The sequence below is a fragment of the Miscanthus floridulus genome, chromosome 8 (genome assembly GCF_019320115.1).
Source record: "Miscanthus floridulus cultivar M001 chromosome 8, ASM1932011v1, whole genome shotgun sequence".
Taxonomy (NCBI): Eukaryota; Viridiplantae; Streptophyta; class Magnoliopsida; order Poales; family Poaceae; genus Miscanthus; species Miscanthus floridulus.
Window position 1 is genome coordinate 36,439,577 of NC_089587.1, and position 27,896 is coordinate 36,467,472.

At 44.9% G+C, this 27,896-nt stretch overlaps 2 protein-coding genes across 2 annotated transcripts; both read left to right on the top strand.

The window, feature by feature from the left end:
• Positions 1 to 17,716: 17,716 nt before the first annotated feature.
• Positions 17,717 to 19,260, top strand: LOC136471621 (uncharacterized). The gene is made up of 3 exons (XM_066469369.1): positions 17,717 to 18,180; positions 18,600 to 18,845; positions 18,976 to 19,260. The coding sequence occupies exons 1-3, from the start codon at positions 17,788 to 17,790 to the stop codon at positions 19,258 to 19,260; spliced, it is 924 nt and encodes a 307-aa protein (XP_066325466.1). The 5' UTR covers positions 17,717 to 17,787.
• A 3,090-nt stretch (positions 19,261 to 22,350) lies between these two features.
• On the top strand, positions 22,351 to 27,619 carry LOC136471623 (glycosyltransferase BC10-like). Its single transcript, XM_066469371.1, has 2 exons — positions 22,351 to 23,202; positions 26,900 to 27,619. The coding sequence occupies exons 1-2, from the start codon at positions 22,399 to 22,401 to the stop codon at positions 27,545 to 27,547; spliced, it is 1,452 nt and encodes a 483-aa protein (XP_066325468.1). The 5' UTR covers positions 22,351 to 22,398; the 3' UTR covers positions 27,548 to 27,619.
• The last annotated feature ends 277 nt before the right edge of the window (positions 27,620 to 27,896 follow it).

Below are 27,896 nucleotides of genomic sequence, written 5' to 3' on the forward strand. Positions count from 1 at the left end.
CTGCCCAGTGGGAGGGCGCCACGTGGATAAAGAGATCAGAGACGGCGGCCGTGGGCACGAGAGGCTGGAAATTTCTCGTGGCTGAGATGGAGCTCTCATCCGGCGCTTTTTTGATGGAAAAAACAGCGATGCTAGTGTGTTTCTTTGATAATAAAGGAAGGCTTTTTTATTAGTCACAATCATTGCCAGGCTGAGACGCTGAGTACCGTGGCGTGTCCTGCTCGGCTGCTCGCCGTTGTGCCGTGGCCATGGCCCATGGGCTTTTGGTACTCTACACGAACCACAGACTAGTTCAGACTTCAGAAAAGTAGTAAAACTTTCAACATTAAGCTTGTCGTTTGAAGGAACTGCCTCTGTACCATATGCTAATTTGATCGAGAGAGTGTATCCTGTGCTGCCAAGCCATCGCATGCTCGTACTCCCATTTCAACAACAAAAATGTGTATGAAAAAATCAACGAAAAATATAAATGGATAAATGATGCAATGATCTGTGCTCATCATGCAAAATTACAGATTCAAAAAATATTTTCTTTACAGCGAAACAATAAGAAGATAATATCAGCATATAACTGGACTCGTTATACTTTAATCTACATCTGCAACCATTCCAGGTCGAGTGAATGTTGATTTTTGTCCTCTTTTTCTCCTTGCACAAAAGCTTCTTCAATCTTAAATCTTGTATGAACATATACATATCACCGTATCCTTTATACATCTATCATTTTGATTTATTTTTGCATCTGTATCTTGATGGTATTTCTCAAAATAGGAACCACTATCCCAAATCTAGCGATCATTTTCGCCTCAAAACTGGCTTGCACTACCAGATTTTGATCCAGTATAGTGGGAAATTGAAAGTGTGTGACGTTAGTGTTTCACTGTCAGCTCCTCACCCGGCCGTGATGCCCATTTTACAAAACAAAAAATGGAAAAAATATTGTGCCCACAGTGGCCACGCCTCGCACACTAAGGTGAGGCGATGGGAGGAGGAGAGGGGAGGGGAGGATATCTGGAGGAGAGAGACATGCCTACGTCCGAGCCACCTACGCCCATCGTCATCGTGACCCATGCTAGAGCCAAAGAGAGGAGAGCGGAGGGGAGTCTCAGAGGGTAGAGAGCTTGAAGCCTTGAATGGGATCAGGAGAGGGGAGAGAGAGACATGCATACATCCGGCCACCTACACCCATCGTCGCCGTGCCCTATGCCAAAGCCAAGGAAAGGAGAGACGAGGGGAGTCTCAGAGGGTGGAGAGCTTGAAGCCTTGAACGGATCAAGAGAGGGGAGAGAGAGAAGTGAATCTAAGGAGGGAGAGTGAGAGAGGTGAGAGACAAGGATAAGGATGCGGACATACATGTTGAATAAAAATTTTGAGTCCTAGTACTAGGGATCACTGCTAGTTGGTAATACGACCTAACAGTGATAATTATTTTATCGTTGTTGATTGGCTTTAAAATCCGACAGTAATATTATTTTTGCTTACAAATCAGCAGGGGTATCCCTATCTATGTCGGGTTTTTTTCAATTCAAGCAGTGATGGCCGGTAGGGACTATGGTTTATGTGTAGTATTGAACGCATAGGATACACTCTCTCGTTTGATGTATAGACCCATATGTTTTCATGCTGATAGAAGATTAGGAGCAATGCAAGCTCCAATTGCTATCATGGTCCCCTTATGTAGGATGTTGCGACTATAGCAACTATCATAGCGTGTATATTTTTTCAGATAATGTATCTAAAAACAATAGATTATTTGAGGGCTCCCATTTTTTCATTAAATCCCTAGAGGCTTGCTAAGGGGTTGGGTTTACACAATTTTATGGATTATTAGGTTGTGGCTCTAGCTTTCTTTTTGATGTGTCGAAGTGGGTATTTGAATACCTAGGTCTCTGTGATCTTGGGCCTGACGTCCCTTGAGAATAAAATCACTCACCAATGGACACTCTTTTTTTGGCTTGCTAAAAGGGATGCCAACACCTGTTTCTTCCACCTACACATGTGCTAAAGAGAACCCAAGAAAATTATCACCTCCTTGAACTATGATGGCGCTACAATGGTGGAAGTTGAGGTTACCTTCTTTGTGGTCATGTATACTCAGGGTCCATCACACTCACTCTTTGGTTTTGGATCGATTTGGCCACATTGGGAGACTGTAAGGATCTGGCTAGAGGGGGTGAATAGACATTAAAATTTTCTCTATAATTCCACAAATGCTAGAGCAAAGTGATTAGTATAAAATTGGAACCTAATAGCCACTACTTTCCCTAACCTAATGCACCCAATGCAGGCCTCCAAAACAATTATAGTAATGAGGTGATCGACCACTAGAGCACTCAACTAAGCAAGGGGCTAGCAACTAAACAAAGCACTCCTAGTGATCTAAACAAGGAGAGCAACTAAAGCTAGCTACTCTACTAACTAGAGCTACTACCACACTAGAGAGCATCATGAACAACAACAACAACTACACAAGCTAATGAACAAGAAAGTAATGCACAAGTGTAGAGTTGCAAACTACCGTGGTAAGAGGGAGACCATATTTATCCCCAAGGTTCAGTTGCTTGCCGCCAACCTACATCCTCGTTGAGGTGAGTCTCTAGGTGAATGATTCATGCGCTAACAAGCCTCTCAAATAATGTTCACCCTCAACTTGGGTGCTGCAAGAATCAACTCAACAAAAAGCACTCCAACTAGCCTTGAGCATTCCACTAGAGTTGCTCTTTGCAATCTCCTACACGGACGAGCATAAGAGCCCTTTACAAATCAACCGAGCGAGGCACCCAACAATCACCAACAAGGCCCTCAATTATTGTCGGCCCCTCAATTTGAGAGTCCTAAGTGCATCTGTATTTGCGCTAGGATCACGCACAAATACGCACAAAATCACAAAAATGGTACGCAGATATGTAATAAAAGGTTCCAAGCTTTTATTGATATCTAGAAATAAGGTCTTACAACAGTGGGCCAAGGGGCATGGTCATAGGCTACATATCTAGTGGAAGACAACGGTCGTGAAATGACATTATTGGTGGTCTTTAGAGCGGGATTATTATATATCGAAGTAGTGTCCTATTCCACAGGCAACATAAGCATGGCCGAAACCCTAGCCTCGATATCATACTCCTACGAACGTATCTCCTTACAGGAATCCTAGTACTCATGGTATGCTTCCTTGTTGAAGTCATAGTCTTCTTCTGTGCCGAGGTCTGTGTGTCAACAACGGGTGAGTACATACGTACTCAGCAAGCCCTAACCATAGGGTGGAAATATAAATGTGGTGGTGATTATAATTAAGGGTTGGGTCCTAGCGGAGTATTACCATTCCCACTAGTACCCGAATTAGCATCAATTCCATTACCCTTTTTATTACACATAAAAGTAAATCTAATCATAGTATTCCATCCTAGCATTTGCTCATTCAAGGATGTGGCTATTCGAATAGGTTTAAGTAACTCTACAGAGGTGTACAAATTTCTCCACACGATAGGTGCAACCTCATCCATTATTAGTGGACGAAATAGACCTAACGAGACTTCGTACCCGAATGTACGCGACCTTAGATGTCCATATAACTCTACTATGGCTTCTCAGGGGTTGGAACACAAAAACCGAGAAGATACCAAATCCCCCCAACGTGATGATACCAAATCATCATAAAAGAAAATATGGCTCGAACACAGCCAAGAAAATCAAGGGCTTGAACGTAGCCAAAAACCAAAAGCTTAACATGGAAGATCACATAGCATCCACGCCAACCGGACCACGGAAGAAAACCTATTCCCCATGTCGGCTAGTGATATTCCGCTACCTACACCACCCATATAGACATTTCCAATATTATGCTCAACTTCTTCTCCTTCTTCATGTACTTCTTCTACAATAGGGATATTATCTTCTAGTGGTTGCTCATGATCATGCCTACGATTACGATGTTCAAGATTGCCTCTGCTCTGCCTGCCTCTAGGTTGTGGTGCAACTGGCTCTTCTTCCTCATGAACCTGCCTTTTGATGGCCCTTTCACGGCGATCCCGAATCCTATCAGACCTCCTTTTCATCTATTGCCATGGAGCGGCAAGGATGAGAAGACATCCTCTAGGATTTCGATGCAAGAAAATAAAATAACAAGCAAGCAAAAACACCCAAGCATAACAAACACACAATACATATCACACGAACAGTCATACAGATATGATACAAGGGTGCATCATACATCAACTGCTAGAGTGATTACTACACAACAACTCGTACTTCTAATGACATCGAAGCGACACTAGGCGTACTACTACTACTCGGAATACTAGACACTACACTAGTCACTACAGTTCCCTTATTTATTATACATGAATTGTATCCCATGAAGGTCCCATCATGAGGTCCACATGCATATCCTTTAGCATCCAAGTCCTAAGAAGCACTCGAGAGGGTCTGATGGTATTTGCATCCCTAGTGGTCTTCTTGTTGTTGTGGGTGGTTGATTCTTCAGTAAGCTCTCCTTATTCTTTTCCTCGCCTTTGGGCGCTCAAGGGCCTTCTGTAGCTCTTGCTTGCATTGTTCCTTTTCTTCTCTCATGGTTGATAGCTGTGAGTTTAGCATGAGTAGCTCTGTCCTTAGTGCTTGTACTTTGGCTTCTGCTTCCTTGAGTTTAGTGTTCTTTATCTTCAGTTTCACTTCCTGATTCTCATAGAGAATGTCGAGGGCATGTAGGTACTTGGTTGTAGTCATGAGAGTATATTCTGGCGCTTGTGGTTTCGCCTTTTCCATTGCCTTAATCTTCTTATGCCAAACAAGAGAAGACCGATCCATCACTAGGAAGAACTTTGCATGAGTGTTGTTGACTTTTGCTTCATATTCCTGACAAATGTCCATGAGAGCCTGTCATGCTACAATCTAACATGTGTCCCTTAGTTCTCTTCCTATTGCTAGGATGCACCTAACTCTAAACTCAGTGTTTATTGGATGCTCGGTAATATGCAGGTGCATCTCGCACTTGAGTACACCCTCCACATCGCACTCGCAATAGTAGTACATGGGAGGCTCAGTGTAACTCAAGCACTAGAGTGTCTCCTAGAGGAGCGTTGGGAATCCTCCAATGGTCAAATAGTCCGAACATTCCCATATGTCGTCCATTGCTACAAAAATTCACCATAGGGGTAAGAAACATTTTGCGACACAAATGAGAAACGACAATGACAAAAAGTTCATCAGCTATATTGTTATTAGGTCTACAGCTGTTACTATAACTATAAAACTACCTAACACGTTCCAATCCTAGGGCTTTGTCCTACAGTCATGCTTGGCTTCGATGCCACTCTGCCGGCCCCTCAATTTGAGAGTCCTACGTGCATTCGTATTTGCGCCAGGATCACGCATAAATACGCACAAAATCACAGGAATGGTGCGTAGATATATAATAAAAGGTTCCAAGCTTTTATTGATATCTAGAAATAAGGTCTTACAACAGTGGCCCAAGGGGCATGGTCATAGGCTATATATCTAGCGGAAGACTACGGCCATGAAACGACATTATTGGTGGTCTCTAGAGCGGGATTATTATAATGCAAAGCGGTGTCCTATTCCATAGGCAACTTGAGCACGGCCGAAACCCTAGCCTCGATGTCATACTCCTACGAACGTATCTCCTTACGGGAATCCTAGTCCTCGTGGTATGCTTCCTCATCGAAGTCATAGTCTTCTTCCGTGTCGAGGTCTGTATGTCAACAACGGGTGAGTACATATGTACTCAACAAGCCCTAACCATAGGGTGTAAATAGAAATATGGTGGTGATTATAATTAAGGGTTGGGTCCTAGCGGAGTATTACCATTCCCACTAGTACCCAGATTAGCATCAATTCCATTACCTGTTTTATTACACATAAAAGTAAATCTAATCATAGTATCCTATCCTAGCATTTGCCCATTCCAAGGACATGGCTATTCGAATATATTTAAGTAACTCTATAGAGATGTACAAATTTCCCCACATGATAGGTGCAACCTCATCCATGATCAGTGGACGAAATAGACCTAACGAGACCTCGTACCTGAATGTACACGACTTTAGATGTCCATATAACTCTACTACGGCTTCTCAGGGGTTGGAACACAAAAACCAGGAAGATAACAAATCCCCCCAACGTGATGATACTAAATCATCATAAAAGAAAACATGGCTCGAACACGGCCAAGAAAATCAAGGGCTCGAATGCGGCCAAAAACCAAAAGCTTAACGTGGAAGATCACATAGCATCCACACCAACCGAACCATGGAAGAAAACCTATCCCCCGTGTCGGCTCCTGATATTCCGCTACCTACACCGGTCTCCTAGTAGAAATTATACTCATATCTAACGGGTGTGAGATCAAGCCTACCCATATAGACATGTGGTTGTACGTAATAACTCACTAGGCGAGAGAGACTACGATCTGGTCCTTGTATGACCGAGGCGAGTATCTCCCACAGGAATCCTCTCTAGGCATCCCTGCCATGGTAAACTACCTCCATAGTTTACCACCACTCGCCCCATGTTGAGGTTTAGTTTCAGGTTTAACAATTTTAAGTTCCATTATTATCCCTAAGTCTATTCATGGTGTAGAGCTCATAAAATAATAGGATTTATCTTAATTCAACAATAATCATATCACATTGACCGAGCTCATATTCTAGGGTAATAATCTTATAGTCATTGTTTAGCATTTTAGTGGCTTAAAGCAAGATGGTAGGGACAGGAACTAGGACTTGCCTTCGTCGTTGTCACCTTCCAGCATGTCTACGAAATTCAGGTCCTCGTCCTCCTAACGATTATCGTCGTCTATCGGGCGTATCGATCGAAATAAGACTACCGCTAACCACAAAAGAAAAGGCAAAACAAACATAGAACAATATGGTGGTACTAGGTGCAAATGATGGGGTTGGATTTTAGATGAATTTTAGAGGTGGTTTCATGCAAAAAGGAGTTAGGGTTTAAGTTATATATTTTATAAGTTTATCCTATAGCTATTTAACTAAGTGGAATTTGATATGCATTTTATGGTGCATAAAAATATGTACAAACTACATGATTAAATTCCCTAGTGCATCTAGTTTATTTACAATTTTTCTAGAAATTTTTCTAAGTCAGGAAAATAGGTTTTAACACTCTGTGTACACTAACCGGGTGTACCTAGCAATTTCCACTGTGTACCCAACACTGTATGTGGTGTGCGTGTGTGTGTATATGACAGGTGGGCCATACTGCTACGTCAGCCGAAGATGGCGTCGGTGGCGTTAAGGCCGTGGCCCACACGACAGAGAGAGAAAGGGGGAGGGGAGGTAACGGATGGGGGCAGACGGCAACGGCGAAGCCGTTTTGTCCTGGTCACACCCATCAGAGAGAGAATGAGGGGAAGAGGGAGACGGTGGCCGAATGGAGTCGCCAACGCCTAACCGGAACAGGGGAGGGGGCCTGGGCTCGTCGGAGTGAGCTACGTCGGCGGCATTGGGCCCTGGTGAAGGTGTCTAAGTGGTGGACGGTGCCCGAGGAGGCTCGCCGTGGCCGGTGGTCAGGTCCACGACCGCAACGAGTGCCCAAGGCGGTGGTAGCTCGCTGGAGCCAATGCGGTGGCGGCGAGTGATGAAGGTGCTCCTAACGAGCCTATCCTACTCAACTAACTGCATGTGCGTGTGCGCGGGGTGTGGGGAGTGCAGTGGAAGTAGCGTGAGGACCAGCTGAGTCTTGCCGACGGCTAGCCGGCGGCCATGGCGGCTCGGTGGTGCACGACACACGTGGACAGTGGAACACATAGGCGAGGAAGGAAAACTAACTACACTAGATAGTGAAAAAGGTTCTGGGGAAACTCATCTGCTGCTCCAATTGGCCGGGGACGCGGCGAGAGGGAAAGAAGAAGAAGAAAGCTCCAATGGCGTCGTCGGTACCCGACTTGGGGGAAACTAACCTAGCTCTCTATAGAGAGGGAGGAGGAGGAAATAGAGGGGGAGATGGTATGTTCCAGCTCATGGCAGAGCTCGTAGCGATGATGGTTGAGGCAGAGGCTCACCGGCCAGGCCCTTTTATAGACGGGCAAGGTCGGTGGCGGCGGCGAGATATTTTCTCGCCCGCACGGTGGATATTTTCCACCTCACGCACGTGCTCGAGCTCGGTAATGGTGAGCTAGACGCCTCTGCGTCCGTTCGTACTCCGGCAAGGTCGGTGCCATGCTTGGTCACGTCGGTGGTGTTTCCCTTGCCGGCTGCCATGCCGGTGTTGACGCACTGTGGGCGTAGAAAGAGGAGGGAGAGGGGAGAGGGGGAGATGGGACGGCTCGAGGCGTCGTCAACCTCGCGACTGTGCGCTCATCTTCCTTGGCGCCAGGATGGGCCACGACGGGGCCGGTAGGGCGACGTGGACGTAGCTTCGCGTGAGGAGGAAGAAAGAGCTAACAGTCGGGCCCCACCTATCAGCGAAGAGAGGAGGGAGGAGGGGGACGCGGGCTACCGCTGCTGCGTTGGGCTGGAGGCTAGCCCACGCGGGAGAGGGAGAAGGGGAAGGAGGTGGGCTGCGATGCGGGCCGAAAGGAGAGGGGGAGGGAGAGGGAGCCCAGTAGTTCTTTTCTATTTCATTTCTCTTTTCTATTTTCCTTACTTCCTATTATGCTAATTTGAAATGGTTTGAATTCAAATTCAAATGCAACTTTAAAATAAAGTACCACCATATATTCAACAAGCAAGCAAACACTCAAGCACACAATGTTTCACACATCAAATTTGTTTTCCTATGTTAGTTTATTTTGTAAATATTACCTATGTTAGTTATATATTCTAGTTCCTATGCAAAGTTTTAAAAAGTTCAAATTTTTAGTGGTTTTTAAACTAGGTCAAATTTTTAGGGTGCTACAATAATCCTCCAATCATTGAGCCATTTAGGTGGCGGCAACCACCAAGAGTAACAAGAAATCCAAGGCTCCAACGATGAACTATTGCCAGTAGATGCAAATCAACAAAGCAAATGCACCAGATCTCTCCCAAATCTCACTTTGGATGGGCAATCAAGCAAGGGAGTGAGTAGGAGGTGTTCTTGAGCTCACAAGAGATGTATAGTTCAGTTAGAATGTTAAGAGAATGCTCAAAGGGCCAGCCATCCCCTATTTATAAACCCCCACTCAAAACTAGTTGTTGGACTGTCTGGTGGGTTGTTTTAAGGGTCACTGAAAAAGTTCAGTGACCACCGGAAAACACCCACCGAAGGAACGATTATAAGGATCCAATGTCCAGATTAAATCTGATATAACCATTGGTGACCGCTTCCTCCGGTGCCTATTAGAGAGGTACTATCGGACTTATTCGGTGGCTCCTCAGAGCCTCGGCTCCCAGCAACTAGCCGCTGAAACTCCAACGGCTATATGCCATTTACTCCTGTGCTTCTCCAATGAAGGTCACTGGATTAATACACTGACCCCAGAACCTCTCAGGTGCCAACACCAAGAGCTCCAAGGCACCACTGAAAAAAAAGTCTGGTGGTGACCACCAGAAATCTGGTGCCTCCACTGTTCATTACGTGTGTGTACCCCATTTTAAAAACTCTATACGCATTCTCCAGTGAGGGTTAGTGGGTGACCACCAGATAAATACTATGGCAAACCCTAGCCTGTTAAACACTCGGCTTTCTTCTGTGACCTGCCCACTAGGGGCACCAGATAAATCCAATGCATGCAACCATATTGCACTAAGTCCCATTTTCCGCAAGCTAGCGTTTCAAATTTGCTAACTCCAATGTGTTTCAACATGAACATCTTCACCTTAGGCACTGAGTTAGCTTTTCAGAAACAGTTCTCAGTTCCATCTCAGTGTGTCACTAGGTCGAATGCATATGCAAAGTTAGTTCAAACCTAATGGCACTAGATAACCATTTTTGCATTAGAGTTCCCCTCTTAATACTAAGACTTTCTATCCTAAACCTGACCACATTCTATTGCATCTCAACAGGCAAAATGAAAACCCCTTGCATATACTTCTTCGGGCCTGTTTTCGTCTACTCATCTCTCCAACGTGTGATATTGCTCTATATGGCACGATCTTCCTCTTATCCATCTCCTAGCCTTGCTCACCACTCCATGTGGACCCTAGCTCAATCACAATTCAATTGAAAGCATTAATCTACTGGTTGTCATTCAATTACCAAAACTAAACTTAGGGCTTTCAAGCTCTTCCATTTTGGTAATTGATGACAACCACACAAACATAGGATTAAATTTAAATTTCAAGGTAACTTGGTAAATATAAACTTCACGCATGTGTAAATTGCTAACTTGGTTGGGACCTTGTGTTGCTTATCCAACATGGATACCACTTGAGAAGGATGGGATATTTTTTGAATGATTTTTAGAAGAGGGTGCTTAAGTCAACTGCCTGCGAAAATGATTTCTATAGGAGGTATGATTAAGAAAACCGTCACTAGATGGGAGAAAGGAATGATTCTTGTATTATTATCAGTAGCATCTATGTAGTGGGATGGCAGGGACGGATCGAGCAAGTGTTAAGGTTCTTTGATTTGATTCGAATCCTGGAGAACGCACAACTTTGGATTTACGACAAAAAATCATATAACGTTGTTGGTGAAAGGCGTGGCTGAGGGGTTTGGGCCCAAGTTCAATTTTATTTTTGTATTTTTTACATCGAGTGTTTAGAATTTGTTTCTAGGCGGTAGACTGCCAGTAAAAACCAATTTGGGGTCACACTGACGGTAAAAAACTAACAACATCAATAGAGATCAAATTATATCGTCAGTAGAAATAGTTTTTGTACTAACGAGTAGTACATGTTTTAAGGAACTCTTAACTAGCAGCACAGATTTTAAGAAACTTTTAAGGGCACCCGCAACAGGAAGAATCGGCTACTAGCTCTATGCCAACCTCTTCAATAGTATTAGCTTTTAGCAATGACTCATAATATGATTAGGCCTACATGACACTCTCACATGTTATTAGAATGTGTGTATGAGCCTAGTTCTTGATCAAGAGCTAGCTTTTCTCTCTCTTTTATTAAAATATAAAAAAAATGCTTAGAGCTAGCTTATGAGCCACCCATCGCGGGTGCCCTAATAGTAGTGGAGTACTTCACTAGCTGTTATTTATTATCTGTGGGCAGAGTGTGAGTGAGTACTAAACTAGTGCACTACTACCAATTCAACATCATGAGATTATGCATCACACTAGCTGATTTCTTGAGATAAGCATGAATTAATTATATAATTTTCCTTGATAAATCTGCTATTACAAGACTACAGATACAAGAAACTCTTAATTATGAAGCATATTAGATGGCATGCATTAATAATTGTTTAGATTAGATATGCAACCATTACTTTAAAATTCACCAACTAGATCCTATTTATACCCCCAAAACTAAGCTCATTTGCAAACCAAAATCACAGTAGAGCTGAAAGGTCGTAGCAAACAACATTATGGCAACCAGAGCGGCATATTTTGCTCTTTATTACATTCTCCTCGTCACATTGTGCTCAAGTTCGTTTCTTGCCTCAGTACAGTTACAATTTATACTCGCTTCTGCATACCAACTAAACTATTACTATTGCTCTATTTATGTTCGAGGCGTTGCTGCAAGTGCTACACCATATTGTGGCAGAAACTTCATAGCCAGCCAGGGCAAATGTGATGATACTAAATGTTGGTCATCGTGCCATGATAAATATTTCAGGCTTCCCAACGTCACTCATGTAGGTGGCGCTTGCGAAACTCCCACCTGTTGCCTTTGTGAGGTAGATTGTGAGTGAAATACTTAAGTCAGCCTGTGCTGATGGTTTATTTTGACATGATGTACCATGTAACAGATAGAAATAAAAATACTCTATCTCAAAATAAGTTGCCATTCTAGGATCGGGGGAGCAAACCAAGGCTAGTAGTAAAATGATGCTGCTACCCTACAGCTGACATCTAGCAGCTTTTTTTTTTCTAACTTGTAATCGTCGCACAAATTGAAATAGTGCTCGAATTTTTTAAAAGAAAACATGGCTACCTCAAACAAAATCCAAAAGAAAATGGTTTTGGCACTTGAGCTCAAGGACTATCCGCCTCCGTGGGAGGATGTGCCGTAGTAACCACCCCTCAGGCCCTCAACGAGAGGATGTGCCCTACATACCTGCCCACGCGGGAGAGGGAGAAGGGGAAGGAGGTGGGCTACGATGCGGGCCGAAAGGAGAGGGGGAGGGAGAGGGAGCCCAGTAGTTCTTTTCTATTTCATTTCTCATTTCTATTTTCCTTACTTCCTATTATGCTAATTTGAAATGGTTTGAATTCAAATTCAAATGCAACTTTAAAATAAAGTACCACCATATATTCAACAAGCAAGCAAACACTCAAGCACACAATGTTTCACACATCAAATTTGTTTTCCTATGTTAGTTTATTTTGTAAATATTACCTATGTTAGTTATATATTCTAGTTCCTATGCAAAGTTTTAAAAAGTTCAAATTTTTAGTGGTTTTTAAACTAGGTCAAATTTTTAGGGTGTTATAATAATCCTCCAATCACTGAGCCATTTAGGTGGCGACAACCACCAAAAGTAACAAAAAATCCAAGGCTCCAACGATGAACTATTGCCAGTAGATGCAAATCAACAAAGCAAATGCACCAGATCTCTCCTAAATCTCACTTTGGATGGGCAATCAAGCAAGGGAGTGAGTAGGAGGTGTTCTTGAGCTCACAAGAGATGTATAGTTCAGTTAGAATGTTAAGAGAATGCTAAAAGGGCCGGCCATCCCCTATTTATAAACCCCCACTCAAAACTAATTGTTGAACTGTCTGGTGGGTTGTTTTAAGGGTCACTGGAAAAGTTCAGTGACCACCGGAAAACACCCACCGAAGGAACGATTATAAGGATCCAATGGTCTAGATTAAATCTGATATAACCATTGGTGACCGCTCCCTCCGGTGCCTATTAGAGAAGTACTATCGGACTTATTCGGTGGCTCCTCAGAGCCTCGGCTCCCAGCAACTAGCCGCTGAAACTCCAATGGCTATATGCCATTTACTCCCGTGCAGGGACGAAGCTAGGAAAAAATTTAGGAGGGGCTAAACAACGGCAATTAGCAAGAAAAGAGGTTCAGCAAATCTCAGCCCCTCCTACCTGTACATCTACAGCTGAAATTTCAGACGGCGGCTCTACGGGGCTTCGCTTGCTCGCGAGCGGTAGGAGGGGCTGAAGCCCCCCTAGCACCACCGCACTGACCCCAGAACCTCTCAGGTGCCAACACCAAGAGCTCCAAGGCACCACTGAAAAAAAGTCTGGTGGTGACCACCAGAAATCTGGTGCCTCCACTGTTCATTACGTGTGTGTACCCCATTTTAAAAACTCTATACGCATTCTCCAGTGAGGGTTAGTGGGTGACCACCAGATAAATACTATGGCAAACCCTAACCTGTTAAACACTCGGCTTTCTTCTGTGACCTGCCCACTAGGGGCACCAGATAAATCCAATGCATGCAACCATATTGCACTAAGTCCCATTTTCCGCAAGCGTTTCAAATTTGCTAACTCCAATGTGTTTCAACATGAACATCTTCACCTTAGGCACTGAGTTAGCTTTTCAGAAACAGTTCTCAGTTCCATCTCAGTGTGTCACTAGGTCGAATGCATATGCAAAGTTAGTTCAAACCTAATGGCACTAGATAACCATTTTTGCATTAGAGTTCCCCTCTTAATACTAAGACTTTCTATCCTAAACCTGACCACACATTCTATTGCATCTCAACAGGCAAAATGAAAACCCCTTGCATATACTTCTTCGGGCCTGTTTTCGTCTACTCATCTCTCCAACGTGTGACATTGCTCTATATGGCACGATCTTCCTCTTATCCATCTCCTAGCCTTGCTCACCACTCCATGTGGACCCTAGCTCAATCACAATTCAATTGAAAGCATTAATCTACTAGTTGTCATTCAATTACCAAAACTAAACTTAGGGCTTTCAATCTCTTTCATTTTGGTAATTAATGACAACCACACAAACATAGGATTAAATTTAAATTTCAGGGTAACTTGGTAAATATAAACTTCACGCAAGTGTAAATTGCTAACTTGGTTGGGACCTTGTGTTGCTTATCCAACATGGATACCACTTGAGAAGGATGGGATATTTTTTGAATGATTTTTAGAAGAGGGTGCTTAAGTCAACTGCCTGCGAAAATGATTTCTATAGGAGGTATGATTAAGAAAACCGTCACTAGATGGGAGAAAGGAATGATTCTTGTATTATTATCAGTAGCATCTATGTAGTGGGATGGCAGGGACGGATCGAGCAAGTGTTAAGGTTCTTTGATTTGATTCGAATCCTGGAGAACGCACAACTTTGGATTTACGACAAAAAATCATATAACGTTGTTGGTGAAAGGCGTGGCTGAGGGGTTTGGGCCCAAGTTCAATTTTATTTTTGTATTTTTTACATCGAGTGTTTAGAATTTGTTTCTAGGCGGTAGACTGCCAGTAAAAACCAATTTGGGGTCACACTGACGGTAAAAAACTAACATCAATAGAGATCAAATTATATCGTCAGTAGAAATAGTTTTTGTACTAACGAGTAGTACATGTTTTAAGGAACTCTTAACTAGCAGCACAGATTTTAAGAAACTTTTAAGGGCACCTGCAACAGTAAGAATCGGCTACTAGCTCTAAGCCAACCTCTTCAATAGTATTAGCTTTTAGCAATGACTCATAATAGGATTAGGCCTACATAACACTCTCATATGTTATTGAAATGTGTGTATGAGCCTAGCTCTTGATCAATAGCTAGTTTTTCTCTATCTTTTATTAAAATATGAAAAAAAATACTTAGAGCTAGCTTATGAGCCACTCATTGCGGGTGCCCTAATAGTAGTGGAGTACTTCACTAGCTGTTATTTATTATCTGTGGGCAGAGTGTGAGTGAGTACTAAACTAGTGCACTACTACCAATTCAACATCATGAGATTATGCATCACATTAGCTGATTTCTTGAGATAAGCATGAATTAATTATATAATTTTCCTTGATAAATCTGCTATTACAAGACTACAGATACAAGAAACTCTTAATTATGAAGCATATTAGATGGCATGCATTAATAATTGTTTAGATTAGATATACAACCATTACTTCAAAATTCACCAACTAGATCCTATTTATACCCCCAAAACTAAGCTCATTTGCAAACCAAAATCACAGTTGAGCTGAAAGGTAGCAAACAACATTATGGCAACCAGAGCGGCATATTTTGCTCTTTATTACATTCTCCTCCTCACATTGTGCTCAAGTTCGTTTCTTGCCTCAGTACAGTTACAATTTATACTCGCTTCTGCATACCAACTAAACTATTACTATTGCTCTATTTATGTTCGAGGCGTTGCTGCAAGTGCTACACCATATTGTGGCAGAAACTTCATAGCCAGCCAGGGCAAATGTGATGATACTAAATGTTGGTCATCGTGCCATGATAAATATTTCAGGCTTCCCAACGTCACTCATGTAGGTGGCGCTTGCGAAACTCCCACCTGTTGCCTTTGTGAGGTAGATTGTGAGTGAAATACTTAAGTCAGCCTGTGCTGATGGTGCATTTTGACATGATGTACCATGTAACAGATAGAAATAAAAATACTCTATCTCAAAATAAGTTGTCATTCTAGGATCGGGGGAGCAAACCAAGGCTAGTAGTAAAATGATGCTGCTACCCTACAGCTGACATCTAGTAGCTTTCGCTCTGTTCGTTTGGCTTATAGGTCGTACTTTTTCATCCAATGAACAATATTTTTCTCTCACAATAAATCAGCCAACAGTACTTTCAGCTATAGTTTATCAGCCAAGCGAACAGGGCATTTTTTTCTAACTTGTAATCGTCGCACAAATTGAAATAGTGCTCGAATTTTTTTAAAAGAAAACATGGCTACCTCAAACAAAATCCAAAAGAAAATGGTTTTGGCAATTGAGCTCAAGGATAGCCTCCGTGGGAGGATGTGCCGTAGTAACCACCCCTCAACGAGAGGATGTGCCCTACATACCTGCCCTGTGTGAGGCCATGAATGTCGCATCCCTCCATGGACCATGGGAGGTCGCTCGCTGGCCGTCCTATGTAATATTGCGATTCTCACCAATGTTTTTGTTACTCAAGCCGACAGGCTTCATCGACCCTCACTTTCACGTTTGCTTTCCTCTAAGGAAATAAGATACAAAGATATCCGTTTCAGGAAGTTGCGAACCTAAACATTGTCCAAAATTAGATATCCCCTTTATGTCTGCTCCAGTCACCATGAGAGAGATTATATCTTTTTTAATAATAGAATAAAGTTCCAGTCTCTACAATCCGACGATGGTATACAACTGAGCGTCAAACACAAAACAAGCCATAAGGCTCAAGGTCTTACAAGACGTGGAATAAAGCAATACAGTTTTAGCCCATCTAGGACAAGCTACCAACGACCAGAAAATAACTAAAAGCTATGCCTCAATCCTATTCCGGAAGCGCTGAACTTTGCAAAGACCGCCATTATCATTGTCTTCATGTCTCTGCAGCCACGCTTGAACAATGGATGCACCTCCTTCTATATATGAATTTGACTTTCATGTTATTTTATTGTATCGAATCTGGTAAAAAATCGGTAATCTAATAGAAGAAAAATTTATAGAATATTTTATCACATTATAGAAGAATAGGTGATGAAACAGATATCATATATATATATGACTTTACATTAATAGATTAGATGATGTGGACATTTTTTTTGTAATTAATAAGGGATGACATGGATAGATGTTGCGGCACTATAGTTTTTTTATGCTATTTATTTTAGAGAATGACTAAATTCTAGTTTTAGAATATATTTTTACATTGTCTCTTGGAGTTGCTCTTAATGGGACATTCAGTGAGGAATGATGTGAACACCTTGCATTAAGACATAAAACATTCAGTGAAGTTTAGCTTTATAAGAGTATATAGATAATAGTTTTTTTTATATATATTAGGGCACTCCCGACTAAAAAAACTAAGTTTCTATATTCATTTATTACGGTGCCAACTAAAAGAAAGATGTTGTAGCGTGGCAATTAAATAAAGAGAGAACAAAATAGTTTTTTAGATAACAAATTATGTTTACACGAGAGTGAAAATATAAAGAAATATGATAGGCAGAGGATGGAGAGAAAATACATAACTTGAAAAAAGGTCATTTTGTATATAAATTAATAGACATAGAAATTATACGTGATTTTTAGTATTATAGAACTATTCATATTAAATTCAAAATTATTTAACTTCTCTAGAAACTGGAAACGAGACTCATTCTTTTCATGAGGATTCCTTTCGTGGTGAAGTTCAAAACTTGAAAACTTGTATTTAGAAGTTGCACAATTAAAGTTGCCCAGTTGGGCAATGAAAAGCAGCAGCAGCCAGCGCCCATCGGCCAAGGGGAGGTGGCCTCACGGACGCTCGTCGTGTCATCCTGCTGTTCACCTTTCTCGAAGACCATAGAAGAATTCCCATATTCTACTCAGCAAGACAGCAACACGAGCATGACGAATCAAAAAGTCATTCGTGTCTCTTCACCTGGCGCTGCATGCATGCTGCCACGTATCGCCATGGCCGCCACCTCGAGCCAGCGCGCGCGCTTACCAAACTACTCGTAGCTAGGATGGTGACCAGACCACCAGGCTGCCTTCGTTCTCCTTTCTTCTATCCTCGCCGTCCGTCCCCGAGACTCCGCCTAGCTACCAATACCACCATCTCACCTGCACTCCATTTCAGTGAGGCTGGTCAGGGGCCGCACAGCCATGGTGAAGCTGGCGACGGCGCGCGAGTGCCGCGCATACAGCCTCGGCGCCGGCGCGGGGTCCGGCACGGCGTTGCGCAACCGGTGGGAGTACATCAACGCCGGGGTGTACATCTTCGCGGTGGTCCTCCTGGTTGTCGGATTCCTGGCGCAGCTCCCGCCGTGGGGCGGGTGGTCCAGCAGGCCGGGGCTCGTGGTGACCGCGACCGGGCTCGCCGGCGTGCTGGCCGTCAACGCGCACGACCTCCTGGCGCACGTCGCCGGCGTCGATTACCGCCCCGGGATGGTGGCCGGGCTCGACGCGCAGCTGGCGCTCGTCGAGCTCGCCGTCCCCGCCGTGCAGATCGTCGGCACCGTGCTCATGCTCGTCGCTGTCATCTTCTTTGAGATTCAGGTCAGCCTCTTCTTCTTCTCTGAATCGGGACTCCGAAGTGTTAAGCGCAGTCTGTACAAATCGATTCAGATTACGTGAACATGATTGTATGGTTGCTTATTTTGAAATTTGAACCATATATGGCTGAAATGGGAGTTCTGTTTATTCACTTTTTGAACCCACTAGATGCAGTGGCATGCATGGAACAGAGCATCTCTGAACCTAACACTCTTGTTCTTGTTAATAAAATTCATGTAATATTCTCATGTTCCAAAGAGGCTTAAGAGATGCATTTTCAATTATTGATGAATGTACCGTGCACCATATAACTCCGATCGTAAGCTTCAGTTCTGATCTGTCTGAGAAACACGATGGTCAGGGTTAGGTTTGATCACAAGTAGTTTCAGTTCACTCAGCTGGTATTTGATTTCATGGTACAGATGGAGAGAGGGTACAGGCACAGTCTAGCCATTCACGGCCTGAACCTGCTCATAGCCGGGCCGGCGCTGTGGTGCCTGGGGTCCGTGCACAACATCTGCCAGGTCTATGAGCGTGCCAGCGGGCACGTCCAGCTCCTGCAGAAGAGCGTGCAGATCCCACTGCTGCTGGGGAGCACCCTCTTCCTCATCGCTGGCATCGTCAACCGGCACGACCCCCGCAGCCGCCACTCCGCCTTCGTGCTACTGGTAATTCAGGAATAATTGAACTGTCAATTTTGGTAATTTAGTAGTAGCAAATGACAGTAGAGCCAGCTGACGTATTTATATGTGGAACTCTGCTCTGGGTCGTCGTCACTGATGATGCTGATGAGTGCAGGGGAGGAGCTGGGCGTGGTTCTGCCTGTTCGGGAGCCTCCTCTTCCTCGCCGGCGGCGTGCTTAACCTGCTCAAGGTATTCAAGACGCAGCAGATGGGCGGGCGGGGCCTGGAGAAGCTGCGCGGCGGCGCGCAGGAGCGGCTGGCCCTGCAGAGGGAGGGCAAGGTGCCCCTCATCCTGGAGCACGGCCACGGCGGCGGCCGGAGGGGCCCTGCGGCAGGGGCGATGCCACCGCCTCCGCCTCTCGGGTCTTACAAGGACGCGCTCGTCAGCAGCGCCAGCTAGGAACACCGATGATGCTTGATGGCCTTGTAGATGCTCAGGATTTCACGTGGAACTGTACTCTGTTTTTGATCATCAATCACGCACGTTCACGCCTGGGTTTGGTTGAATAAGCTTTACTACTGCAGGTGTGCTGACATGTCGGTAATAAGCGAATAATTGCTATCTCTGCAATAATATTGGGATATTTCGACTGTTTGAACCTCGTAGTTTTGAGAAAGAATCTATAGTTTAATCAGGAGGAGTGAGCGCCGAAAACCTCTTCTAGTTTATTTAAATAAAGAATGTTTAAAGTCGGAAAAGTCGAGTCGATTTGCTGGCCGCCGAGTAATCAAATTGGACGATTCATCGGGGACTAATTGAAACTAATCGATGGCTACTCGCCAGTCGATTCGATTTGCTATAGGTCTGCACCAAGCCACCAAACAGGCCAACATACGGTAGGTTCAGCATTGTTTTCAATTACAGAAACTATGTAGGGTCAAGTATGTATAGTCAATACTTATACACCTATGCATAATACATTCTGTAATTGAAAACAATGCTGAACAAATAATCAGCACATAGATTAAACAAATGCAGAATGTACAGTTCTACCAGATGAGTAGATGACAGAGTATGGGATGAGACTTTGAGACGAGAGGCATAAGAGTAGCATCTCATCAGAAGTCAAAAGAAGGTGGCAATCCAGTCCAGGTCCAGCAACCAGAGTACCAAAGCCTTGCCACCAGGCCAGCGGCCAGCGAGAGCAGAGCACTCCTGTGGGCTGGAATTAGCTGGGCTTGTGTTGGGTCAATTTGGACCGGACCCAGCTCACGAGTGTGATGTCGTCCACCAAAAAAGAGAGAGCAAAGGATTTTGAATTACATAAAAAAAAAGCCCCTAAAACACGAGACACGTGCACGCACCTAGATGCATTGTGAATTACATATAAAAATTTTTGTGTTGTCCAAAATTCGTCCACCTATCAAAAGTGATGGAGCTTAACCTACGATTTGGGAGGAGGGGCATGCACTAGGCTGTAAACTATGGTAAGATAACCAGCTAGTGCTTAGAAGTAATTGAGCTTAGGCTTGCTTAATTACTAATTCTGAGGCCCGAGGCCCTGTGTGGTCGCTCCAGTTGCGCCGTGCAGTATATGGCCTCATATGCTGTCACTTGGCAACGCTCTAGCTAGCAGCGTTGGACGACCAGATAGACCCAACAACCCTCCTCCCCCAACAAACTCGCCATAACTACTCTCGACAAATCATTTAATGTACCTATTGAGGGTCCTTTTTTATTCTCTAATCTAAAGTTTAGTTGACTAAAGTTGAGGATTAAAGTTTTAATTCATTTTAGCAATCTTGGACCATGGGATCCAAACACGGGCTAAGCTAAGATGGGGATCACAAAGCGCTCGTAGCTATTTTTTAGGCGGCTATGTTTAAGGTACCTAATTTTAAACATGTTGTCCTCAGTATTGATACGGAATTGCAGAACACCCGACGAAAAAAAAAAACGAATAGAACCGCTACGAAATGGTGAGTAGATGAGGCCAGTCTCGTAAACAGACTACAAAGGAACCCCAAAGTATAGCATGCATTTGGCATTTGTCAAAAGCTAACGACTAGTAAGGTGTTTCTTTAGGACACGGATCGAAGAATAAGGTCCCGTTTGGATCCAAAGTGATAATAGTTAGCTGCTAATAATTAGCTCCTTAAATCCAAAAAAAAAGTGTACCTAATAGCTTAGCTAATTGTTAGCTGAATACCAAACTAACAACTACTCCCTCCATCCCAAATTGTAAGTCATTCCAAGAATCTTGGAGAGTCAAACTTTTTCAAGTTTGACTAAAATTATAGAGAGAAACACAAAGATCGATGACATCAAATAGGTATAATATGAAAATATAACTAATGAAGAATCTAATGATACTTACTTGGTATGATAAATATTATTATTTTGTTATATAAATTTGGTCAAACTTGAAAAACTTTGACTCTCCAAGATTCTTGGAATGACTTACAATTTGGGATGGAGGGAGTATTTCATTAGTTGAAAAAACTAGCTAATAGCAGCTAATATTAGTTGCGGTCTATCAGGTAACTAGCTATTAATAGCCAATGGGTCCAAACAGATGGCCGAAAGCTTAACAACCTTCCCCAAACGGCTAGGCTGGAATCATCAACAGCTGGAACTGGCATGCGACTGTGTCTGTCTTTTGCCTCGATAACAAAGGTTGTTTGCTCCAAACGGAAGGCGAGGCGAAGCAGGGCCTTTTCGTGCACCGTAGTCGTGGAATATTACTTGCCCCGGCGCGTCTGTATCCTCCTCCTCCAGTCCAGGTTCCTCCTCCCTCGCTTTTGCCCGCACGGGGAAAGCAAAGCAAAGCTGCGCGCAAGATACTTGGATTAGCGCAAAGGCAAAGCTTTGGAATCACACAGCCATACAGGAGAGCCTCGTTCTGCAATAGGAGCGCACAGCACAGGAGGGATGTTTTGACCACCAGCCACCGGCATGGCAGCGCGACCAGAAAAAAGTGGACGTCGGCTCCCCCGTCCTGTCCTGTCAACTGTCATGGCATGCAAAGCCGGCTTCGGCCTTCGGGAGACCGCGACCACCCGAACGACGATTGACGGGGAGGAGCGATGAATCCAAACATACGGAATGCCGTGGCCTGCGACCAAGTCATCGCGGACCCCACACCACACCTGCCTCGGAAGCTTCTTCTTTTTTTTGAAACATTGGAAGCTTCTTTGAGACGAGGTGCCCTGCCTCCACCTACCCGCCTCTGCCTGCTGTTGCTGCTCCTCATGATATTCCCCATCATTTCATTATTATTATTATTATTATTATTATTACAAATACTCTAAAAAAATGATTACTCTAGTACGTATTTGACGGGAGTGGTAGTATTACGTTACGTGCGCGTGTACTACTGGGTCACGTGTGCTGCGCATCGCATCGCCATCGATACCCCATCCCGTGGTCGCCGAACCCCAGTTGGCACCCTCACCGGCAGCCCCCTGCTCACCGGTTGCCCTTCTCGTCTCTCGCAGTCTCGCCTTTGAAATTCAATGCCCTCATTTCTTCGTCTCCCAGCACAGCAACCGCCGCGAAACTAGCGACGCGCTCTGACGCGTAGTACTGCTAGTTGCCATGACTACGGCCAAGAACCTTAAGCAGCAGCATGTGTTGCCCATGGCGGCGGCGGCCGCCCCGCCGCTCTGGCCCGTCAGGACCAAGCTCCTGCTCTGCGCCGCGCTCGGCTTCACGCTCGGCGTCGTCGCCACCGCGTCCCTCATGACCTCCTCCTACGCGGCGTCGTCCGCCGCCTCCGCCGCGCTCCGGGGAGGAGGAGGAGCGCTCGGCCTCTTCTTACCGCCGTCCGCCACCAGGAACGCCGTCCAGGATCGCACCCCGCCGCCAGCAGCACGTTCGCAGCCCAAACAAGGCGCAGTGCCGCCAGCGCGTTGGCACCCCAAACAAGAAGGCGCGGTGCCGCCAGCGATCCGCCGCGCTCGGACGCCGGCCGCGGCCACTGGCACGGGCATGCCACCACCGCCGGCTCCTCCGGCGGCGGGCATTACTACTAGCGCTGCTGCTACCCCGCCGCCACCGCCTGGTATTGGCGGCGACAAGCCGGGACCGGCAGCGCCTCGGGTTACTACGACTGCCTCCGGTGGCAATGGTAGCAGCAGCAGCATCGGTGACGACGACGACGACGACGAGGAGCTGATGGCCAGGGCGGCGGCGGCGCCGAGGGAGGTGCCGGCCGGGACGGTCCCCAGGGTGGCGTTCCTGTTCCTCACACGCTGGGACCTGCCCATGGCGCCGCTGTGGGAGAAATTCTTTGACGGGCACCGCGGCCTCTACAACGTCTACGTGCACTCCGACCCGGCGTTCGACGGTTCCGAGCCGCCGGAGACCTCCGCCTTCTACCGCCGGAGAATCCCCAGCAAGGTGCGTGCGCTGCATTCCTTCTATACTACTACTGCTGCCTACTACAATTCAGTATAGAATTCATTCACTGCTCCCATGTTTAATTCGCAGAAATTTCCTTGTCACGAACTTTTTTGGTACTAGCATATAGATGAATTCTTAATTTTGAATTACCATCTGATCGTCTCATGGATCGCATTCATCCGTCTTGCACATTACGCGTACTATAAAGTATGGTTTAATGATCTATTTGCATTTGCAAATGATGAATGAATGCTTAAAGCGATGGAATTCAGCTCACTAGAGACTAGACCCACATTTTAATTGCTAATACAATAATTAATAATACTCTAGACGGAGCAATCCGGAATCCAGATCCATATGCACCAGCAGAGAACAGACCTTTCATCCGAGGCTAAAACGGGCTCTAGTCCTGGCATTTTTTGCGCCAGGGACTAGAGAGACCTTTAGTCCCGGTTGGTGTCTCCAACCGGGACTAAAGGTCCCTGCCCAACGGCTACTGCGCTCGGCACAGTGGCAGGGGACCTTTAGTCCCAGTTGGAGACACCAACCGGGACTAAAGGTGGACCTTTACTTCCGGTTGGAGCCACCAACCGGGACTAAAAAGTCCTCAACCTTTAGTCCCGGTTGGTACCGGTTAGTAACACCAACCCAGACTAAAGGTCCCCAGATGGGTTAGTTCAAAAGGGAAGCATCTCATCCATTGTTAGATATGTTGTGTAGGTGGGGTGGTAAGCTACGCACGAGGTAATGCATGAGGTCTTGGGTTCGAATCTCACGGGACGCAGTGGTGGGAGGCATTATTTTTTTTTAAAGTTGGGAGGACCTTTAGTCCCGGTGGCCCCCCTTTAGTCCCGGTTGACTAAAGGACCCGGATGCTTACTTCCGGATGAGGAATAAAGACCTATCAGTGACGGAAAGTAGCATCCTAACTTGATTAGGTGTACGCCATGATTTAGAAATCGACACATGCAAAACGGCGATGACGCCACGACGGCAAAGGCATAGCGCCCGCATAGGCCATAGGGTCCTCCTGCCAATTGTCAAGTGGCTCTATAGCTCCTCGCGCGATCGACGAGGAGGAATTTTTGTTTCCACACGTGCAAAGCACGGATTCCACAGGGGGCCGGCGATGGGTTCGAAGCCTAGATCGAGACCGGTGCCGTTGTTTTCATCGTCCAGAACTCGAGATGGCAGAATTTTTTTTTCTTGTACCATTGCCTATTGGTCCTCGACTGTGTCTCAACTCTGAAGCAAACAAAAGTCGAAGCTTCCCTACTAGAATCCCCTTTTGCTTGTGACGCGGCTGTGTGCCTTAATTGTGCATGCACTTGAAACCACTGCAGCTGCTTCGGAGGTGCATTTGCCAACCATGGTCACGGTGATACCACCTAGTGTGGCATCGGAATAATGGTAACAGAAAAATAGCTAGCGTACAAATGCGTTCTCATATAACAGTTAATAAGTGTCCAACTAATAATTAGCTTATTTGATCCAAAAAGATCCAACTAATAGTTTAGCTAATTTATACGCAAAAAAATAGTTTAGCTAATTGTTAGTTGGACGCCAACTAACAACTACTCCCTTCATTTCAAATTATAAGACATTTTAGACTAAAAAAAAGACTTTTTGACTATTCTAAATTATTGCTTTTATTGTATCTAGACATCGTGTATATCTAAGTGAATAGCAAGCTATGTATATAGAAAGCCAAAACCTTTTATAATTTGGAAGGGAGGGAGGTGTATCTTACTAGTTAGACAAAACAACTAATAATTAGCTAGCTAATATTAGCTATAAACTATTAACAGTTAATGGATCTAAACAGAAACAAATTATCATCTCTACTACTTAAAAATTCGTACTAAAAATTTTGCAAGGCAGTCCTCGAACCGTCTTTAAAAGCCTTACGTTCTAGGCATGATTTTACTCCTATAAATATCAAGGAGAGGTTAATAGGGGTGCTTATTTCTTATTATACCCATATTAAATACTAGGGATATTATAGCTAGCTCTATATCTAACCAATAAATAATTGTATCTTAAAACATCTTCACCAGATCTCCTATATCTTTCATATCCCTTGAATAGGAGATGGAATATATATATCTCTCCTATATGATCTCATTTTCCTATATTTTTTTAGAGATATCTCAAATTCTATCTACTCTCCCCTAAAGACATGAGAGATAGAGAGGTCTCCTATCTGCTAGGTCCCACTTCAACTACTGCCACAACAGATGTGGCATTGCCGCGCTACACAACCTACCTCCGCTCTTGTGTGTGAAGAGAGGAGAGGAGGGTCGTGTGTTTAGAGTGGATAATGAGCCAACTGTATTTTTTTAGCTTTCTTTGAAATTGATATAATCTTATTTACCATGCTTCCTTAAATTTTTGAGACTCAACTTCAAGCCGAGCCTAACCAGCCGAGTCGAAGTCGAAAGTCAAACTCAAAATCAACTCATTTATTTTGAAAGAAAAATGAGTTCAGTTAGAGCAATTTCTAAACAAACCATCGAGCCACCTCGATGAGGTTTTTTGCTCAGCCCTACGCATGTTGTCCGCCACCTGCCGACGGCCCGTGTGCATATGAGAGAGGAGAGATGGAGAGGCACCGTGTGTGAAGACGAAAGGCCGTGTCAATGGTGGGGGAAGAAGATTACATGATAATGGGTCCCACTTGTCCGGATAGAAATTAAGATCTTTTTGGCAACCTGAGGAAGCCATGGTCCCTTGCTTGTATGCAATAGTTGCATTTGAAAGATTTCTCACAGCTGGTTGTATGTATGAGAGAAATGATAAGAGATTTGGTGGAAACGCTCTTAGCTAATGTGACAGGGAGCCGAAAGCCCGAAATCCCATAAAGCCCTGCCGCCAAATGAGCATTTGGCGTGCATGTCGGTGCGTAAGGCTATCCCAACACCACCACCTAAAATACAAGACTTATTTGTCCTTTGGGTAGCGCTACAGGCAAAAGGTTTAATACTTATTCGGCATCTTCTCCAACAACAAGACCCAAAAGAGAATCTTTTCTGTAAATGGGTTTTCAGGAGAGAGGATACTCATATTTGGGTTGTGCCTCTCAGACAACCTAAAATAGCTCTCCCGTATATGTACTCTGTTGGAGGCTAATTTTAAGTCTCTTCCTATCTATTTTGGGTTTGAATCTCCTTATCGGAGACCGTCTAAGACGAGCAGATATGGATATCCCATGCCGGTGGAGAGTAGACCCTCTGTGACTCCTTTTCGGTGCATGGACCTAACTTTCCTCCTAATACGTACTGCCATGGATGATTTGATTTATTATGGCTGGCATATAGTGATAGTGGCATGGATGATCGAGGAGGATGTGCCATGTGCGTTTTTTCTATAACATAATACTGATATCTGGAAAGCAGGAAAGGGCTATTGTTGTCGGTGTCGGCTCGTATTGTGACGAGTCTCAGCTGGGTGGTAAATGAAAACAAAACTGTGAAAATATAAAAACCTATGATTGAAATATAAAAAAAAATACTTGTGAAAATTGTGCACTACTCTCCATTATTAAAATGCCATTATAGACAACAATATATCTTTTTTGTCACAAGACTCTTGTCCTAGTTAGTACTACGAAACAAAATGCACATCGCATGAACACATGGAGGGAAAATTAATTGTCCTAATTAGCACGTTCATTATGCTTTGTATAATAATGCAGGAGGTGAAATGGGGCGAGATCAGCATGGTGGAGGCGGAGCGTCGTCTTCTGGCGCACGCCCTCCTAGACGACCACTCCAACGCCCGCTTCGTGCTGCTGTCGGAGTCGCACGTCCCGCTGTTCGATTTCCCCACGGTGCACTCCTACCTCGTCAACTCCACCAAGGTGTACCTCGAGTCCTACGACCAGCCGGGCGCCACGGGCCGCGGCCGCTACCACCGCCGCATGAGCCCCGTCGTGGCCCCCTGGCAGTGGCGCAAGGGCTCCCAGTGGTTCGACCTGGACCGGGCCCTCGCCGCCGACGTCGTCGCCGACCGCGTCTACTTCCCGCTCTTCCGGCGCTTCTGCCGCCGCAACTGCTACGCCGACGAGCACTACCTGCCCACGTTCCTCAACATCCGGCGGCCGTCGTCGGCGGGGGCCAACCGCAGCCTTACGTGGGTCGACTGGTCCCACGGCGGCTCGCACCCGGCGCGGTTCACGAGGATGGAGGTCACCGTCGACTTCCTCCAGTGGCTCAGGGGCGGCAGCACGTGCACGTACAACGGCAGGACCACCACCGTCTGCTTCCTTTTCGCCAGGAAGTTCCTGCCCAACTCGCTCACCAGGTTCTTGAGATTCGCGCCCAAGGTGATGGGTTTTGGCTAAACCATCAACGACGGAGGGGGCGGCCGGCATTAAAAATTGAATTGAGGCTTACAATTTTTTTTTAAGGATGGGATCGGCTGATTGTTTTGTGAGGAACCTCAAATCCATTCATGTACAGTTATAATTTAACGTCACTCTTTAGTTCTCTAGCTGCGTGTGCAAATTCCTTTTGAATTCTTCTTTTGTAAAGAAAAGTGTACAGAGGACCGGAAAGGGTGAAAACCAACAAAAGCTCATCATCGTGGCTGTCATGCAGTAAGATTATCTAATTCTTTCCCTATTACTAGCTCGACCTATTGCTGAAAACACACAAAACGATTTCTTTTGGACAAAAAATAGCTTGAGGTTG